This window comes from Clinocottus analis, unplaced genomic scaffold (assembly GCF_023055335.1).
Source record: "Clinocottus analis isolate CAN_PGR_092001 unplaced genomic scaffold, fCliAna1.0.p SCAF_10, whole genome shotgun sequence".
Classification (NCBI taxonomy): Eukaryota; Metazoa; Chordata; class Actinopteri; order Perciformes; family Cottidae; genus Clinocottus; species Clinocottus analis.
In genome coordinates, this window is record NW_027175821.1 from 8096648 (window position 1) to 8115617 (window position 18970).

The following is an 18970-nucleotide window of genomic DNA, read 5'->3' on the forward strand; positions in this document are numbered from 1 at the left end:
AATTCTTTTGCGCAAAAAATACATGAAAATTCAAAGTATTGGAATTGAAGTTACAGCACATAGACACTTGAGACTGTGACTGTGTGGTTTCCATGTTGTCTCAAAACAGAATGGTTGGAAACCAGTGGTTTGGATAATTTGGTTAAACTGCCTGATAATCTTTTATTCTGATTGTCGCCATGTTTTCAGATCTCATCCTGTACTTCAGTGTTTTCATATCTGTTAGAATGTATGGTCACAACTATGAAAATAAGACTTAAAATATAAGAAAGACAAATCACCCTTTAACAACTATGTGTAGGAGGAGCACTATGCCTCCATGTTTTAGCCTGCTACATCCCTTGATGATCATCAATATCAATAATTGATTTTGTGTGATCAATAATAAAGCAGAGTGGTTGAAACAGCCAAACTCAGTCTGATTGTGCAGGAGGATTTTAACCCATCTACAAGGTGTCTCTTTGTGGTATTGGACTGTGATGCCTCTGAGTATACTCACATCCATAATAGATAACTCATAATCAATAATGTAGTAGTTCAATACAAACACTGAATTTGTATTTGTACTGATGCTGCATATTTTATTTCACAAGCTAGCACAGCCCGTCCATCACTGAGCTGCTGCCTCCTCTGATCTGTCGCCTCCTCTTCATATGTGTGTGTGTGAGTGTATGAGTGTGCATATGTGTGTGTGTGTGTGTGTGTGTGTGTGTGAGTGCGTGTGTGTGTGTGTGTGCGTGCGCAAATGATCGCAGATTAGTGTCCGTGTTTAAAAGATGAGATTATTGTTGCTAATTCAAGATGTTGCAGCATTCAGTCATTCTCTCTCGAAACAGATGTGCTTCTTGCGCACAGACTGCTTACAAAATGTAAGTATCTGCACTGCATCAGCTTATACATCGCTACATTTTGTTTTAACAGTTAAGAAATATCATTTATAACTCTCTGATACAATATTATAAGCCCAAACACATAACAGTCTCAAAGCGATGGAGGCTAGGGAAGGGTTGTTGTGAATTGGAGGGTGTGCGTGCAGCGGAGAGATGTGGTTGTTACCTCGGATACGTTGTCCTTGTCAGTGCCGGTGCCTCCCGGCTAGTCCATTTTTTGGTTTGTGGGTTTGGTCCAGGTTTTATTTGATGCTAGCAAGTCCAGACACAAGCTTCTGTCAGAGTCAGCCCGGCCAGATGCCTTTGTGCTGTGAGCACGCTGACACATACCTGTAGAGACGGGCCGGCTGGTTACGACAGCAGGCTTTGGTGGATGTGGAGGGGACGGCTAACTGAGAGAAGACGCAGAGTCCTCAGCGAGAAAACAGGTTGTATGTGAACACACGTCATGTCTGTGTTATTATCTGTTTGGTTATGCATTCATATCACTCCTTATTGTAAGTGTAAAGGTGGAAGGAGTAATTAGATCATCCATTTAAGCAAAAGTAGCAATGCTATAATGTAAAAATAGTCTGTTACAACTAGAAGTCCAGCATGTCATCATGTTTATATTATTGCGTATGCTCCAATTGAATTGTTATAACTAATGCATACACATGTATGCAACTTTGTATTGGTGTGTTTGGTCAATGTCGTGCTAAGTAATCCAGTTTACATTCAATATCTATAAAATTGCATCACATTTGATTGATCATGTGTTTCTTTGTTTGTGATAATGTTATTTGTAAAGTAACCATAGTGGAGTAAAGAGCACAATATTTCCCTCTGAAATGTAGTGGAGGGAAAAGTAACACAAAATAGAAGGTAGAGTAGAAGTTCTTGAAAATGATAAAGAAGTTCAGTTTTAGAATAAATGTAACTTTCCACCGCTGAAGGTCAGTTTAAATTCCAATTGTACTTTTAATTGAAGTGTTAGGATATCTCTGTTTTAAAGATCCACTTTTGCACATTTATCTTTTCCATTCAGTATGAAAAGTCTAATAAAAAGAGGGCATCCAGTTGCATCATGGGAAATGTAGGAGCAAGTGTTTTTAGATCTTTACTACTAGAGTCAGGATGTGTCAATCTCTGCAGTTTTGACCATTTCTTCTGGAAAGTTGTCTGTTTTGTGTATAATTATCTTAATGGGAGTGTTATACTGGTATCCAGTGTGGACATATTTGTAGCATATTTAGCCATAGCTTGGTCTTTTATACGTGCTGAAAAATACAGGAAATTCTGAATAAGGACTTATATATTCTGATCCAACTCTACACAATATCAACACCTTGTGCACCCCAAAACCCAGCCAATCAAACTGTGTATTAAAAATGTACCAACTATTGAAATTACACACTAACAACACATTTATTATAGTCTTCAGCACAATTGCCTAGCTGGTTCACTTCCTTAACCTCAAACTCTCACAAATAAGCTGCAATGTCTCACAAAATCATTGAATAATAAGGGGTAAAAGTAAACATATTATCAGCCTCAATGGTGAACGTGGATTTGTGCAAACTAACCGAAATTGTCTTACAACGCACCGGGGGAAGACTGCAATAGATTAGAGTGTTATGTAGTTTGCAGGATGCATTAGATGTTTTTGTGTGTGTAGGTTCTGTGTCTGTGGGTGAGTTGCTGTCTGTGTACGAGTAGGCGAGTGTTATTGTTGGGGTGCGTGCTGAGGAGGACGGGAATGTGTTGTTTACTCTTTATTCCCTGGATATATGCATCCCAATACTGCCAAATCCTGGTCTTCAATTACCAGGAGGAGCAGAAAATTACAACAGTGCTCCCAACTGTCACTTTAGAGCTCAGTTCACTCTCGGGGAGAGGCAGTCTGATCTAATTATCCAGCCTCTGAAAAGGCTCAGCCAATAACACAGATACCGCCCAGGCTGCGAGAAAAGAAACACACACACACACACACACACACACACACACACACACACAACAAAAAAAACTTCCACTTAGCCTTTCATTTTATGCAGGAAAGAAGGGAAAAGATTCGGTGCACGACTCTTGATGCATGTCACTCGGAATTCACAGAGCGGGATTGAGAAAAGAGGGAGAGCCAGAAAGAAAGAAAGAGAAATGAAGGTCAGACTTCATTCAAAATGGAGAAATTATTAGGATTTTCCCTCACTTTCCTGTCTCCCCCGCCCTCCTCCCTCTCTCTCTCTCTGTGAATATTGTAACTCCTTTTGTGAGAGGACATATCCTTGTGCTATGGAGACTGGCGTTCTCTTTTGTCTGGGCAAGGAGTGTTCCACTTCGCAGCTCAATAGATGACATCGCATGGCCAGGGAGGAGAAAGCTGCGGAGTGGTGGAAGAGAGGGATTTAAATAAACCTTTTCCTTCTGTCAATACCTTCAATATAAGCTTAACATCGCCTTTAAAGCTATCCATCTCTCTCTCTCAAACTATTGATCACACAGGGTGCTTTGTATGTCGTACATGTTCAGATGTGCCTGTACTTTGAAATTAAGAAAACCTCTCCTATGATTTGGCATGCTTTGGCACACGCTCGACTCTTTTTGTTGCCACTGCAGACATTTTATTTTCAAATTTGGCAACAGTGTCTGAGCAGAGAGACGATCCTGCATGCTATGTTTCCTCAGCTCAACACAGGCTCTCTATCCAAAATGGAGGAAGCTTCTCCATCTTAATTTAACGTCTCACTTCATTACAATGTCCATGTAATATAATTTGTCAGTTTGATTAACGGTACTCAGGTTTGTAACCTGCTTGCAAAAATCTTTCTACGCTCGGCCTCTGCTGTGATGCTCCCTCGAAATGAGATTCTGTCTGGGAATTTGTGGTGGTTGTGTTGTGTCCGTAAACAAGGTCATCTGAAATAAAGGTGCACAGGCTGCCTTAGGGGGGGTCCAAGCGCACACACACACACACACACACACACACACACAAACAAACACACACACACACACACACACACACTGGCTGAACTGTGACGGAACATGCACAGATGAAGAAAAAAATACAGCCTTTTTTTAGAGCTCCATCTCCTATTAGCTCCGACGCAGAGCAAATGTAGCGTGATTGAATCTGCGTGATCTGTTAGAGCGTGGCCTCTCCTCCGGCAGGTTGGGATGAGAGGGAGGGACCGGCCCTGATGTTGATGAAGAGCAAACAAGCCTGTGCTTCATGAGTGCTGCTGCTGCTGCTGCCACAGAGGTCCACGGCCTACTCTCACTGCAGCGGAGATGACGAGGAGGAGGAGGAGGAGGAGAAAGAAGAGGAGGAGGAGGAAGAGAGGAGAAGACAGGGAGGGAATCCTGCAGAGAAATCCTCATCTCTCTCTCCTCCTCCTCCTTCGTTATTAGCTGTTTATAAATTGTTAGCGAGAATATTGGACATGCTAGCTTGGCCAGTGGATGCAGAAGCAGCTCTTGATCAGTGATGCAGAGTCTCAGACAAAAAAGCTTCGAGACTTCTGCTGATGATGTAGGTGGGCTATAAATAGCTTGTTATTTTTACCCCTGCCATTTTGGCCTCATTTCCGCTTTTCCCCTGTGCTATACCTCTGCTACCGTGATGAGTTAGTGGTGGTGATGGTGAGTGATGACGGGCTGGCTGGTGAGCACACCATCCCAGTAAGTTGTAGCAATAAAAGGGGTAAAACTAGGACAGATATAAGACTCCTGTGTTAATCCCCCAGTGCACCATGGCCCTGCTAACTGGCTCTTACATAAGAGCCCAGAGAGCAAGGAAAAGGAGGCAGAGAGAGCGAGACAGAGAGCCTGAGTGTGTGAGAGAGAGAGAGACTGTGCGTCTCTACATCTCAAAAAATGAAATTCTAAACTTGCCAGGCTGGGCCCAGGGGAGCTCCAAGTCTTATGTAGACAGATTTCAAATAAACTTCTGCTCTTAATTATTAAAGACAAAGCACTCTTCAAGATAAGTTTGTAGTTATGATGAAGTTAAGGAGGAAAGATGTTGTGATTTAGTTTTTACTGCTAGTATCCCTTTACTCCATGGCACAACAGTGTATTCTAGTGCATGCCTTTATGCTGAACAAGGAAGATCTCTAAAATGTTCCTAAAATGTGGAACAATTCCAAATGTTTTTTAGACTGGCTCAAAAGTGGACACTTTCAGTAGATTTTGTCTTCTTCTTCATTTTATAAATTAAACAAACCTCCATCTCACCAAGTAGGATTGGAGGTGACATGATGATACACAACATACATTTTAACTTTTTACATCACAACATTCATCCCTTTAATATCTTCTGGTTGTATTGATAAATACGTATGTATAAATGTTTGAATATACATGTTTGTGTATATATATATATATATATGTATATATATATATATATATATATATATATATATACACACACACACACACACACACACACACACACACACACACACACACACACACACACACACACACACATATATACTGCACATACCAGGATGTGAATGAATGTGTTCATTTTGTATTTCTTAGTGAACGTTTGTGGTTATTTGTTCATGTCGTGACACTCCACCAAACCATCAAAACATAAAGGAAAGTGTTTCCTTTTCCTGTTCTGTTTCAGAGATATGAGACCAGGGATCTTACTGACCGGTCTTTCGGAGTCAGCAGTCATGCATGCTTCCATTCAATTGTCAAGTACATTTTGAACAAATATTTTAAATGTTGCAGAAACAGAAAAGTAAATTTGTTTCCATCATATGGTTTGGAGCAAATCAACTCTGCTAGGTTTGCAATGTAGGCTACACAAGGCTGTAGTCCGCATCAGAAGTAGAATTTGTATATATACATTATATACATCATGTATATATATATACATGATGTGTCAGTAGTATGGGGGTAGTATTAGCCGGGGACAGACATAGAGATGCGCACACACTCACAGGCGAATGTATAATCTCCTGGCTATACTACTAGTCTAGGATGCTAGATTTAGTCCCTAGAGTTAAATTGTGTGTCCAGTCTCTCAGACAGCCTCAGGAGTTTGGCACGGCCGAGTGCCAGCCCGTCTCAGCTCTGGCCAACTTGTCGTGTGTAAAACAGGAAGTAAGTCGCTCTGAGTGAACCTGTCGGGTGCAGCTGGCTGGCACTCAGCGAGACTTTATTACAGGATTGTGTGACCAGAGGTTGCACTCTTCTTGTTTTAAAAGTAAAATCAATGTTGTGTCCCAATTCCATATTACATTCAGTACTACTTGTGTACATGTTCTCATTTCACTATGAAGAAGCACATGTACTTTCTGTACCATGTTGTACTAACAGGTTATGATGCAATAAGTGCACTAATGGAAGACAATACATTTTTACAATGAAATTCAAAAGAACTGATTCGATAGTCCCTTTTCTCTTTGCATTGCATTGTGAGACAATGGTGTACAACCGCAGGGCTTTTTTAGTTCACTTATTTTTGTTGCTTTTCCAGTGTGAACACAATGTTTACTTAAAACCTGCTTTAACTAGTTTTTAGTGGTAAAAGGTGTTAAAGTGTTAAAGAGCTATAAAGTCACATCACAGTACAGGATCCCTGGGTGTCTGGAGACATCTGAAGAAGAAAAGTGTTGTTGTCACTCAGTAAATCATTTGCTATGTATTAATTTATTCATTGAACCTATATTTATATTGGGCGATCCAATGAGAGCAGTTTACTCTTTTTTTGCACCGACACCCTTCGTACACAAAATCTAACATCAAGATAAACATAAAACATGCAGAACTGCAAATAAAATATTAGGATGAAATGGTCTAAGGGCATCAAACCAATAATAAACCTTCTGTGGCTTTGTGGGCCAGCACCAGGGTGAAAGTAGTGAAAACATACCAAAGTATAAATAGGGGAAGGTGAAGCATTGCGTGAAGGAGGTTTCTTTAAAGACCAAAAACAGTAAATACATATTAAAGGGGCAGAGAGAGAGCAGAGCTATGGCCGATCATTTTATTTACAAGTACATTTTAATTCAACAAACCTCCGTTCGGAGGACTTTCTCAGACTTGGCAAACAGCATTTGATTATGAGTTGATTTGGATTCCCCTCTTTGATTACATTTTCCATTTGACCCTGTTGTTTTTGGAGGAATAGTTCTATATCTCAGTTATGAGGACTTCTGCGTTGAAGGTCAAACGAAATTAGCTGGACTGCCTGAGTCGGCTCTTTGACAAAGCCTGTATTTTCTATCCCACTCTGTGTGTAGGATCACCACGACGGCAGCCTGCATGATGGACCTGCGCCGCTACCCTCTCGATGAGCAAAACTGCACCCTGGAGATTGAAAGCTGTAAGTACTGTTGTCCCTGACAACCAGCTCTCACGCCCACACGTAGACGTAGAATTAAACAGATCCCACGTACACATGCAGCTCTGAAATCTGGTTGTGAACCAGTCTGTCAGGCTTGGCGGCAGCAAAGTAAAAGGAAGGCTGATAGGACTGCATGTAAAATGCTGAGAAAGGCTGATGAGATATCAAGAGATACGCATCAAGAAGAGGAACATCACTAATGGCTCACTGACTGATAACATCCAGCCTAATTAATTCAACTCCAACTGCAGTGGCTTCCTAAGGCGTGGAGGAGCCTGATTAGGTCCAGTGTTTCAAGGGTGTGCTGATAATGGATGTTATGTGGAGCTTCTTCCCGAAACTGCCTCCATGTTTGTACAGTACAAAGAGCTCATTTCACATGGAGTTTGTAATTGTACGTGATCAGGCGTTCTCGAGTCGAGGGAGCGGAGAGGAACATGAGAAGGAAAGACGAGGTCCTCTGCGTGTTTTATCTGGGTCCCCGGAGAAAAGGATTATGGGGCTGGGATGTGGTGTAGGGCTCAGTCTTTCCGGGTTTGATCACGCTATTGCCAGCAGCGTTGAGCAGCACAAAAACAGCTCGGGTCAGAACCGCCTCTCGCTGCTCTTCTCCCATTATGCTCGCCATCTTTCTCTCTTTCCGTTTCTCATCTCCTTTTATGCACAGTCTCATCCTCGGCTTTTTTTTTCCTCCCAGTCCTTTTTTTTTGTATCTCTTTCTCCATCACTCATGCTCTTTTTTTTTCTCGTCCTCCTCCTCCTCCTCTCTCAGGCAGCCCAACACACACACACACACACACACACACACACACACACACACACACACACACACACATACACATACACACACACAGCCCCAGTTTGATCACCAGGCAGTATCTGCTCTCATATGGATTAACTGGCAATGGTTTTAACGTTGGAATCGCTTCATGCCAGCGCATGCTATTTTATTCAGACTAATGAGCCCAGAGAACTCTCACTTCCCTTGATAAACTTGATGCATTTTTAACAGACACAAGTCTTAAAATCCCAGATCCTGTGATACATCAGCAGCTCACTGCTGTGGCTCAGACCACTGGTCTCACATTCTGGACAGGACTGAGCACTAATTGATTTATACCTCTCCAACACGAAAGATCTTTTGTAGCGCATGCTAATACACACCCACATATGTATGCATATCTTAGAGCTCATACTGCATCGTCTCTCTCACATGACAGCCCAGGATGAATACATCTTTCCAAACGGAGACAATGGTCCAGAACTAATGGAGCTACAAACTGACTGACCAGTTATGTACGAGCCATAAAATGCTCCCTTACGACATTCCTCGTGCCAAAACCTCCCCTTTCCCAAACTCCTCGACACCCTCCTGATGGCAACCAGTCACGGCTGATCAGAACTGAACTGAGCTGCACATCAAAACCGCAGTACGGTGGACTTGGCCCTAATTGGGGTGATGTGGGGTTGCACAAGGCTGGGATGATGATAATGCAGGCGTGGAGGGAGAGCTTAGTGTATCTGCTGATGTACAATTTCAACGTCAGCCACATTATGCTTCTCAGCTGCACCACAGTGTGTTCAATGTGTTCTGTGTTTCTTTTCATTGGAGCCACAGTTAAAGAATGAGGCTGGCAATAATCTATATTTTCGTTATTATCAAAAATACCATGAAAAGACCATAACCTACAATGAATTGATCCTACTAACAAGTTTTGTTTGTGTAAGTCTAGATTATTCTTCTGTGCACATACACATCCATAGTTGATGTTCCTTCATGAACACACACACACACACATTAATTTTGATCTCACATACACTGTCCGATAGTACAGCATTTACTCAAGTTAAAAAAAAATAGCTAAAAGTTGCAGTGCTCAGCTATTTTAGAAAATTATTTACCATTTTTTCTCTATATCTGTGACCTGTTTTTCCTGATTTAAATATTCTATAAACTGAAGCAGAATTAGTCAGTCTGAATTTGTGAAGAGAAGGGAAAACACATGTTGTTGTTTTTGTTTTTTATGGGATTTGTTGGAAACATAATAACGGCAACCATAACTTGTTCACGACAGACACATTGATATGAGGGAGCGAAATACACTGGTGTAAACAGTATGCTTAGTAAAGGCTCTTCAGTCTTCCGTTTCATTATGTTGTGGTGTTGTGCGAGCAGGTTCATGTCGAACACAGTTATTGTTGATATTGTTTGTTTCACCTATGCTTACTTTGACATGTCAAAATGTCTACTGTGAAAAAGGCCTCTTGAAGTCAACTGTGGTCCAACCAATAACAGCCCAACACGAGCACCATGATTAACTTTACCTTGAATGTCAGAGCCACAGCAAAAATAATTGTGTGTTAAGTTTGTTAAGTCAAAGCGTAGCACTTTAATGATTGATCACATCTGAAGAGGTCATTCCCTCTATTTTAAGTGTGAGAATAAAGTAAAGTAGAATAGAGATGGCTGCTCCATGTTTGCTTGTTCGCCTGCGTCACTGTTGTCAGAGACAGTCTGCAATATTTGATTTCCCCAAATGCAACTGCAACGCTTTGCATCCGTGTGCAACAAACATATCAAGCTTCATATCTCTGCTGTGTTATGTAGCTTTAAAATAGCATGAATGGCCAATGCAAGATGCTTTGCTCCCAACATTGCTCTCCTCTTAGTCTTTTAAATGCATCAGAGTTGATTCTTTTTCTCCATGATAAACACCTAGTAGATCCCCATGTATGTGCATTCGAAATTGGATGCACATTGAAGCTTTTTGTTTTTAAGTGACTCACAATCCATCAATAAAAAATGTAATGTTGTTTACATGAATTAAAATTTATAAAAAAAAATTACATTTACATTATAAAATCAACCAACCTTGCAGTTGTATGTTATGAAAACATACCTGCTGGAGATGGTAATCCATCACGGTTAAGATGGAGCAACATTTATTTGTCACTTGTTTTTATTGGAGAGGCCTTTGTAGAAAACTCTCCTGTGTTGGTTTGATCAAGGAAGCTGCAACGTACAATCTTTGAGACTTTGTTGCACATTCTTGTTTTAATTAGCTATGTTGTTGGAAGATTAAAGATAGAAAACACAAATAAGACAACATTCTTTTCTTTGTTATTTGCATTGAAAAACTTTGGTTTGACAATCAAGCGAGTGATGTTTCTAGAGCTTCCAGCGAGCACTTGAACCACTAAGAAAGCATTTTAAAATTGTTTTTATAGTTTATTTCTGACAAACAAAGAAAATAAAGTTAGCTAAATGTTTTCTTGATCAGTTACAAATTGAGAGTAAGTGTCAAGTCATGTTGGTTTTCATAGTGTACCATCTTTGAGTGTGTGTCTGCTTTATAACGGGGATTTCCCAAACTTATTTGGCTTGTGACACCTCTTTAAAGTTGTCATATTTCTTAAAAAACATTTAGAGGCTGAAATGATAGAACTGTTCTATAAAACAAATATTTTAAAAGATACAGAAAATATCCTAAAAAGTAAACTATAATTTGATGTAGACAAAATATGAATCATCTTGTGATCCCTCAAATGTACTTTATGACCCCTTGTGGGGTCTCGACCCTCAGGTTTGAACTTCTGCTCTAGAAAACATTGACAATTGACATCTGACATTGACTACATTAAGATGTATTGTAGACCATTGTTGGGCTATGTTAATGTTTCTTTTCGGTTTCTCCTCTGCAGATGGCTACACCACGGATGATATTGAGTTTTACTGGCGAGGTGGCGATGGCGCCGTATCCGGGGTCAACAGAATAGAGCTGCCACAGTTCGATATTGTTGACTATAAACTCATCTCTAAAAATGTGGTCTTCTCGACAGGTACAGTCAACTTTGTCTTCGGTACTTCACTTTGTAGCAGCAGGTTTTCAGTGCACTGAGAACAGGTTATTAGGAATAATGTAGAATACATTAAAACATTCCATAGTTATATTTTAAATATTAAACTCCAAATGCACACAAAATATGGAGCAGGCTCCCGGGTGTCAAAGAAAATATAGTTTTTAGTGAGCACCATTGACAAAAATCTATTTCCATCCCACTTCCTCTCTCCCTGTGCCTCCTTCAGGTTCCTACCCCCGCCTGTCCCTCAGCTTCAAACTGAAGAGGAACATTGGTTACTTCATTCTGCAGACATACATGCCTTCCATCCTGATTACCATTCTCTCCTGGGTCTCCTTCTGGATCAACTACGACGCCTCAGCTGCCAGAGTGGCCCTGGGTAGGATCGCCTTGCCACCGCTGAACAGTGACCCTGAGAAATAACCCAAAGCTAAATGATAACAGAGCATAAATAGAGCCATTTAACACACACCGAGACTTGTTTTAGATCTATACATTATTGTGTCTGCCTGATCTCTGTTTTGACTCATTATTTTTCCGGCATTTACTTTTTTTTCTCATTAGCTCTAAGCATGTGAGTGATAGCAGTGTGTGATAGGCTGCCTGGCTAAATGTCTGTTGTTCAGAGATGACTATATGCATGACTCATACAGAGCGAGATGCGCTGCAGCTCGACCTTGAAGCGTGCTGTCTTTCTCTCTGCCTGTCTTTCTGTCGCAGCCTCTCATTGGTCGAAGATCCCAGCTAATCAGAGCCAGATCACAGCTAAATTACAGCGGCAACATTTGCATAAATGCATATTACACATTTGACTGTTTTTATAAATGGCAAAATGGCAAACGTCAAAATGGCACCGATACTGAAATGAAAGCTCCCTTTAGTGTTAAACGCGGTCATGACAGGTCGGAGAAGCAGAGGAAGCGCCTTTGAGCTCCATGTGTGTCGTTATTGTCACACACCATTTCTTTCTGGAGTGGGACACATGCGTGTTGGAGCCCCAGACGGTACATTCAGAGGGTAACGTGATTTAAAGATCTGTCTGTGCTCAGCGTCCTGAGAACGTGCAGCGAGTGAGCACAGCCAATGAGGGAAGAGAATCCATGCTACAGCAGCACTGCTGGGTTATTTATAATACGTGTGAATCTGACCAAATGCAGATTGTGCATGCAGATGACTAATGTATCAAACACAGTGTGTGTATGTCAAAAAAAAAACAGGTGAATTGTGCTGTGACTAATAGCAGATGTTTACAACGTGCTTTTATATAGCCTGCAGTTTGTTCCGTGTCTATTTAAATACATGATTGAATGCAAACCTCCTGATACACACACACACACACACACACACACACACACACACACACACACACACACACACACACACACAATTTCGGTCTCAGGAGGTTTCGAGGGATCTTTTTATCCATATGGGTTCACATTATTTCAGGATTGCTACACATAAATGCTCAACAATATATGGGATCAACATGAATTATTGTGTCCACAAGCACAACTGAAATCATTTGAAAAGCTGATTGTTGTAATTTTGATGTCTGCCAAATTCAAAGAAGTCACCCTTGTTCATTCATTACTTCCTATATAGTGGACACTCATAGTATGTGGACACACATAGTTTACTGAATGGTAAACTATGGCTGAAGTAAACTATTTACTACTACAGTAAATATAAGGCTGATGGGAATGTCACTACTTTTCCAGGTATTTGGTAAATGTATTCATCCTGAATGTCTCGTGAAAGGTTTGTACTAAATCTCATGGCCATCCAACTAACACTTAAAAATGTTAACCTGCAAGGCAGCATAAGAGGATCACCAAAGTCAATATGATCCGTTCTCTGGGGACCAGGAATGTCTGTATCATGTGTCATCTCAATCCATCCAGTGGTTGTTGATATATTTCAATCTGGATCGAAGTGTTGGACCAACGGACGGACATTGACATTCCTCAAGCCGTGCCACTAAAATTATTAAAATTATGACTTTCAGTCAAAATAACAGTCTTATTTTCTTTTGCTGTACAGATAATATTAAAACAAATGTCTTTCGATCACTAAAGACTTCACTTTCTTTCTAACCATGTGACCTGTGGTATCCAGGGATCACTACGGTGCTGACCATGACCACCATCAACACCCACTTGCGAGAGACGCTCCCAAAGATCCCCTACGTGAAGGCTATTGACATGTACCTGATGGGGTGCTTTGTGTTTGTGTTCCTGGCCCTGCTGGAGTATGCCTTCGTCAACTACATCTTCTTCGGCCAGGGCCCTCAGCGGCAGAAGAAGGCGGCTGAGAAAGCAGCCACGGCCAATAACGAGAAGCTGAGACCCGACCCCAACAAGGTATATGTGCAGCCGAACTTCCTCTTGAGGTATCTGTGCTGTCGGTTAATGTGTGTGTGTGTGTGTGTGTGTGTGTGTGTGTGTGTGTGTGTGTGTGTGTGTGTGTGTGTGTGTGTGTGTGTGTGTGTGTGTGTGTGTGTTTCTGTGGGAGCAAATGAGTGCTTCTCCTCTCAAGGTCAATGTGATGCTGTGATCAATGCTTGATGTCCTTTACCAGCACTCTTTACTCCTACTCTAGCTCTCCATTTCTCACTGGTTTAGCCTTGTGTATCAACTATATTACTCATACTAGGATCTGAAAGAGTGAATGCAGAAGCAATGATTGGCTTATACTTTATCTCCCCATGTCTGTGTCTCTCAAAGGGCAAGGCGCCTTGGAAAAATCACTGGCTGTGGTGCCAAAGCCTTCTCTTTAGATTTTATTCAGCTGCTAAAGTTAGCAGGAACAACAGCAACATAAAAAATAAAACACCCTTTCCTTCTGAGTGTGGCAAGCAACGATTTCCCCTAAGTAACAGTGCTGATTTTGTATGCTTGCAGTGGCTGGTGGGAAATGTAGTTCAGAGAGATGATGCTCTGTATGCCAGAATGAAACAGAGGGAAATTGACGCATATGACTCGATGTGGGATCCCATCTTTGTGGACGATGCCGCATTAGGACTAGGCGAGCAAAGAAATAAGGTACTGGAGGTTTTGAAAGTCAAAACTAACAATGTCATCAATCTGAATCAATCCAGATCAGAGGAAAATGCTGTAGTTTTTGTGCATTTCTTTGATTTCTATAGATTTTTAAGGCAACTTTGATCATCACTCCCACCATTGTGTTTTTTCCCTCTCTTGGTTTGCTCTTCATGCATTTTCCTGACAAACATGGCTTAGCAGTTTGATTTCCTTAGGCATTAATGTAATCGTTACCTGGGCTGTACATGTAAATTGATGGGAAATAAGAAATATGGCAAGAGAAAAAAACATCAGTCTCTTCTCTTTAGATAACATCATTTAGATACAAATACTGTACAATCTCAGAGGAGATTGATAACTCTCTTACGACTAAGTGAAGCAATTGAAAAACACGGATGGTCATACAAGAGAAAGAGATAATTTGCAGTTTGATGAATAGTGCCAGATAAGTGGCTTCGCTTTCAAAGTGACTTACACAAAAACAACAAAATACAACAAGCTCCATTTACAGCGGGACAGCATTGGATTATAGGGACGTTTTTCCTCAGAAGTCAGGCTATGGATGAAGAAATGTTGATCCGAATTCACTTCCCACAACGTCTTTCCTGACCTGCCCCCAAACCTTTTCAGCCTCTCCTCCATCATTGCAAAGTCCTTACTATTTCTCTCAACCTTCTCCTGTCACATTTTTTTCCTTTGCTTTCTCTTTTGTTATTCAGTTTGTCTTGTGAATCGACAGAATTTTAACCACTCTGGTTGAAATTCTGAGATGGCAATGAAGATTTCTCCATGATAATTAGTTTGTGGAGTGCGTTGTGCTCTTCCAGGACTGTTATCTCATAGTCATGTGGTCGTATTTTCACTCAGATATTGATTGGCAGATGATCAATGATAGTAGTAATAATTTAAAGTGCTTAAAATGTGTCTTCACTGTGAGTAATACAATTTTTAACTCATCTGCATTACCCATTCTAGCACCTCATCAGTATTTTTTACACAGTGAATGACTTAATGATCATCATAGCTATGCATAACTTTACTAGACCTGATAAACACTTTTAGATTTCCCCTAGGCAGTAACCTCTCATGGCTCCACCTGTTCTTACACCCTCACACAGATGACTCCTGACGACAACATCCTGTTCAGCACCCTGGAGATGAAGAATGAGATGGGTGGTGGCGGGGATCTGTCCCGGGGCCTGGGAGCACCCGGAGACCCCCGCAACGCCATGCTGGCCTATGATAGCTCGACGCTGCAGTACCGCAGGGCAGCCATGGCTCGCCAGAACTATGGCCACAGCGCCTTGGAGCGCCACGCCCAGAAGAAGTCGCGCCTACGGAGACGAGCTTCCCAGCTCAAGGTGAACATCCCAGACCTGTCCGATGTGAACTCTATTGATAAGTGGTCTAGGATGATCTTCCCCACCGTCTTCTCCTTCTTCAACGTCGTCTACTGGCTCTACTACGTCCATTAAGCCCGGCGGCAAACAGTGGCCAGCTTGAAAAGAAGAGGGGGGGGGGGGGATTTAGAGTAGATGGAATAAATCAAGAGAGAGAGAGAGAGAGAGAGAGAGGGAGTGAGAGAGAGAGAGAATGAGAGAGAGTGGGGGGAGGGGGGGATGAGAATGAGAGATAAACAGTGCACCAACTTCTTTTAGCTGGTTCATTTTAGAAAAAGTGAAGAGAAAGCAAAGACTTTCGGATGGACTGCAGCAGCACCCAACACTTCAGTCAGCAGTGACTCTTTTAGGATTTGGGAAACACCTTTAAACGACTGACAAACACTCGGAAAAGAAGAGCGAATTTTAAAAGGACAGAAATGGTGCCTGTTCCAGAATTTCAATATATCACTAATATTTGTCATTCGTAGCTTACTCTCTGTGGATCAAATATTTATGCTTGTGTTTGCATATACTTTAAGGATTTGTTTTGTTTAGTATCTATTTACTTCGTAGCCGAGCTGTCTGCATCCAGGAAAGCTTTATAAATGATTTTAAAGGAGTCCTCCTTGATAGTCTATTTTCCTATAATTACTGTATATCAAAAACATCCTTTTAAAGCATGCTTATGTTTGATTTCATTTGCATCTCAGTCATGATGACGATGGAGCGCAAAGCATTTTAGTTTCACTAATGGATGTTAGTCTGTCAGTTACTATTTTTGCAACTTTTGCTTTGGAGGGCCCACCTGGGTGGATGGTTTGAGCATCGCTGGATGACAACAGGTGAACAGCAGGGGGCGCTCTTCTCTCTGGACATCCCTGTGGGGCTTTATGGTGCCCACGCTGAACAGAAGACGCTGCCTCGGTTATGTTGAAGGGCTCATGTTATCCGGTGAAGAAGCGGGACTGTGGGACACTGATGCTTTGGCCAAGTTTTTGTTTTGCTTTTGCTGTGCTGACAGAATCAAGCTCATTTCACCACGTGTTATTTTTTTAAAGGGAACATTTGACTCCTCCATACTATCTGTTATCGTGTGAGGAGCTTCAGAGGCGGAGAATGGCTTAAACACGACTGAAGCTGGTGTAAGAACTTTGCTGATGAATGAGCTGAGTTTCATTGCAACCAGAGTTGCTGCATAAATATGGCAATCCACAATCATCATTAACAGTAGATTTGAATGATAGAAGTATGATGCGTTTCATTGTGATTAGGTTTCTGTTTTGAAAAACTGTAGATAAACATAAATCATATTTAAAGAAAAAGAGATGATTCATTTTTATAAATCAATACTCACAATATTGTGTAAATATTATGGATTTATTCTATTTAAATGGGTCTCTGTTGTTGTTTTTGCAGTTGAATTACAGATCAAATGTTCCATTCAGTCAAAAAAAAAGAAAAGAGCAATTTAACTGAGGAAAAAGAAAAACACAATTCACAACTTTGCTGACTCTGTACTTTTTGGACTTTTCTCTCTTTACTTTCTTTTTAATGGACTCTAAAAGCATCTACTTGCTGAAACTAAAGCACTTCCAGACACCAGTGACTTTTGGGTCAACGTTTTGTTCTCCAGAGATGACTAAACAAGGACCCCACTATCCAGGCATTGAAGTCAGGCATATTTTGTACAAAGTTTCTGTAAATTCCAATTGTAATATTTCATAATGACTGTAAATATCTTGTGTAATTTGATTGTCAGCAATTATGAAGATGTATCTAAATTCAATTAAAACTCAATTCAGTCTATCACTTCAATAACAGAGTACACGTGTGCCGGTTTTATGTGTCCCGGATAAATGTGCGGCTCCCGATGACTGACTGTCGGGCTCACGGCTGATTGAGTGTCTGAATGAGAGCGTGAACAAGTGCTCGTACACTCACAGAGTGAGAACATGTAGGGGTGAAAAGAGAGATGTGATGGCTGCATCTGGGGACTATTGGCTGCATAATGGATGGAGAGGCAGAGGAGTCGGAGCGAGAGGCCGCGGTGGTGGTCTTGGGCTGAGATGGGCTCGGCCGGGGTCTGAGCAGGGCCGAGCGCCGGCCTCAAGGGACATTAACGCAGAGAACCATAAATATGGAGGCACTCTGTGGACTCAACTGTTGCCCGCTGGCTGCGAGGGCCAGAGCGCCTGTTACCAAAAAAGACAGGAAGAGAGAGAAAATAAGAAGGCAAGAAGAGCCAGTCCATCCATGTCTCGACTTCTCCCTGCACCCTCCCCTCATCCAGCAAATCCACTGCACTCTGCACTGCACTTTCTCCTTGTCCTGACCACTGTTACAGCTCTTAAATGGATGCTATTGAATTTTTGATGCCGCAAAACACTGAATATTTAATATTTAAAAAGATTTTGTTCTAGCATGGCCTAATGTGTCGCTAATGTTTGATTTTGAACTTAATAGGACCAGAAGAACACAATGAGAGAAAAACAGAGGGAGGATGTTTTAACTGAGGAAGATGTCTGATGAACATTATGAATCAGAAGTAAGGATGAAAGCAGGACGTGAGGATTTTGAGTTGGTTAAATGGTTCAGTCCAGCTTTAAAGACAAAGAGAATCATGTTTGAGGATTTTATGGCTGGAGTTTGTTTTTGAGATAACAGAAGAGACCCAAATGAGACACATGGTGCGCCCGTGTGCCCGTGTGCGCGTGTGTGCGTGTGTGTGTATGTGTGTGTGAGTGTGTGTGTTTGTGTGTGTGTGTGTGTGTGTGTGTGTGTGTGTGAAAACTACGTAAAAAATACCAAATGGTGAAAAAACTGATGCGACATGTAACCTTGTTCCAGGTTCGTCCATGCATTGGTAAAAATTGTCTCCACGATTCTGTTCCCCCTGACTAACAGATGTATTATCTCACTACAGTAGACAGATGGTTTGTGCTAAATTGGCCTGCGCTCTCCATCGCTCTCGCTTTTCCTATTTTCCAAAAGGGCATTAGTGTTGACATGTAAGAGAAGGGGGACAAGGCAGATGCTTTCTACTTTGTAGTGTTTCCATGTCACTGGAGTAATTAGGAATGCACAGACCTCTGCTCTGTGGAATCGTGTGTGTTTTGTTTCCAAGAGTGTGTTTTGTTCCTGTGTGTGTCTGTGTGCGGAGTGTGGACTCACAGCTGCGCCACTGTTGACTGGGCGTGCCAGCCAAGCCAAACCCAGCCAGAACTAACTGGGACGGGTGAGAGGGTGAGCGTGGCACACTCGCATCACGCCACTCTCCTGCTACCAAGCGGATGGGAAAAACATGCTGAGCTACCCAGCAGAGATGAACCCGCCTGTGTCAGCTGTTCAAGGACAAAACAGAAGGCCATTAACATTTTTTGATTGATAATAAATCACCTGCAAGGTCGCACATGGCTCCCGTTAAAAAAAGACAATAAAAGCTCATCTATCTCCATT

At 41.6% G+C, this 18970-nt stretch overlaps 1 protein-coding gene across 2 annotated transcripts in view; it reads left to right on the forward strand.

Moving 5' to 3' along the window:
- The window catches only part of gabrb2a (gamma-aminobutyric acid type A receptor subunit beta2a), a 31134-nt gene extending 13620 nt beyond the window's left edge, over positions 1 to 17514 (forward strand). Inside the window, exons 5-10 of one of the 2 annotated variants that reach the window (XM_068585750.1) lie at positions 7127 to 7209; positions 10933 to 11070; positions 11318 to 11470; positions 13207 to 13451; positions 13992 to 14132; positions 15251 to 17512. In XM_068585750.1, the coding sequence (XP_068441851.1) occupies positions 7127 to 7209; positions 10933 to 11070; positions 11318 to 11470; positions 13207 to 13451; positions 13992 to 14132; positions 15251 to 15607 (1117 nt within the window). In that variant the 3' untranslated portion in view covers positions 15608 to 17512. Of the gene's footprint in view, positions 1 to 7126; positions 7210 to 10932; positions 11071 to 11317; positions 11471 to 13206; positions 13452 to 13991; positions 14133 to 15250 lie in introns of both variants that reach the window. The other variant, XM_068585742.1, reaches the window with a different exon arrangement.
- The last annotated feature ends 1456 nt before the right edge of the window (positions 17515 to 18970 follow it).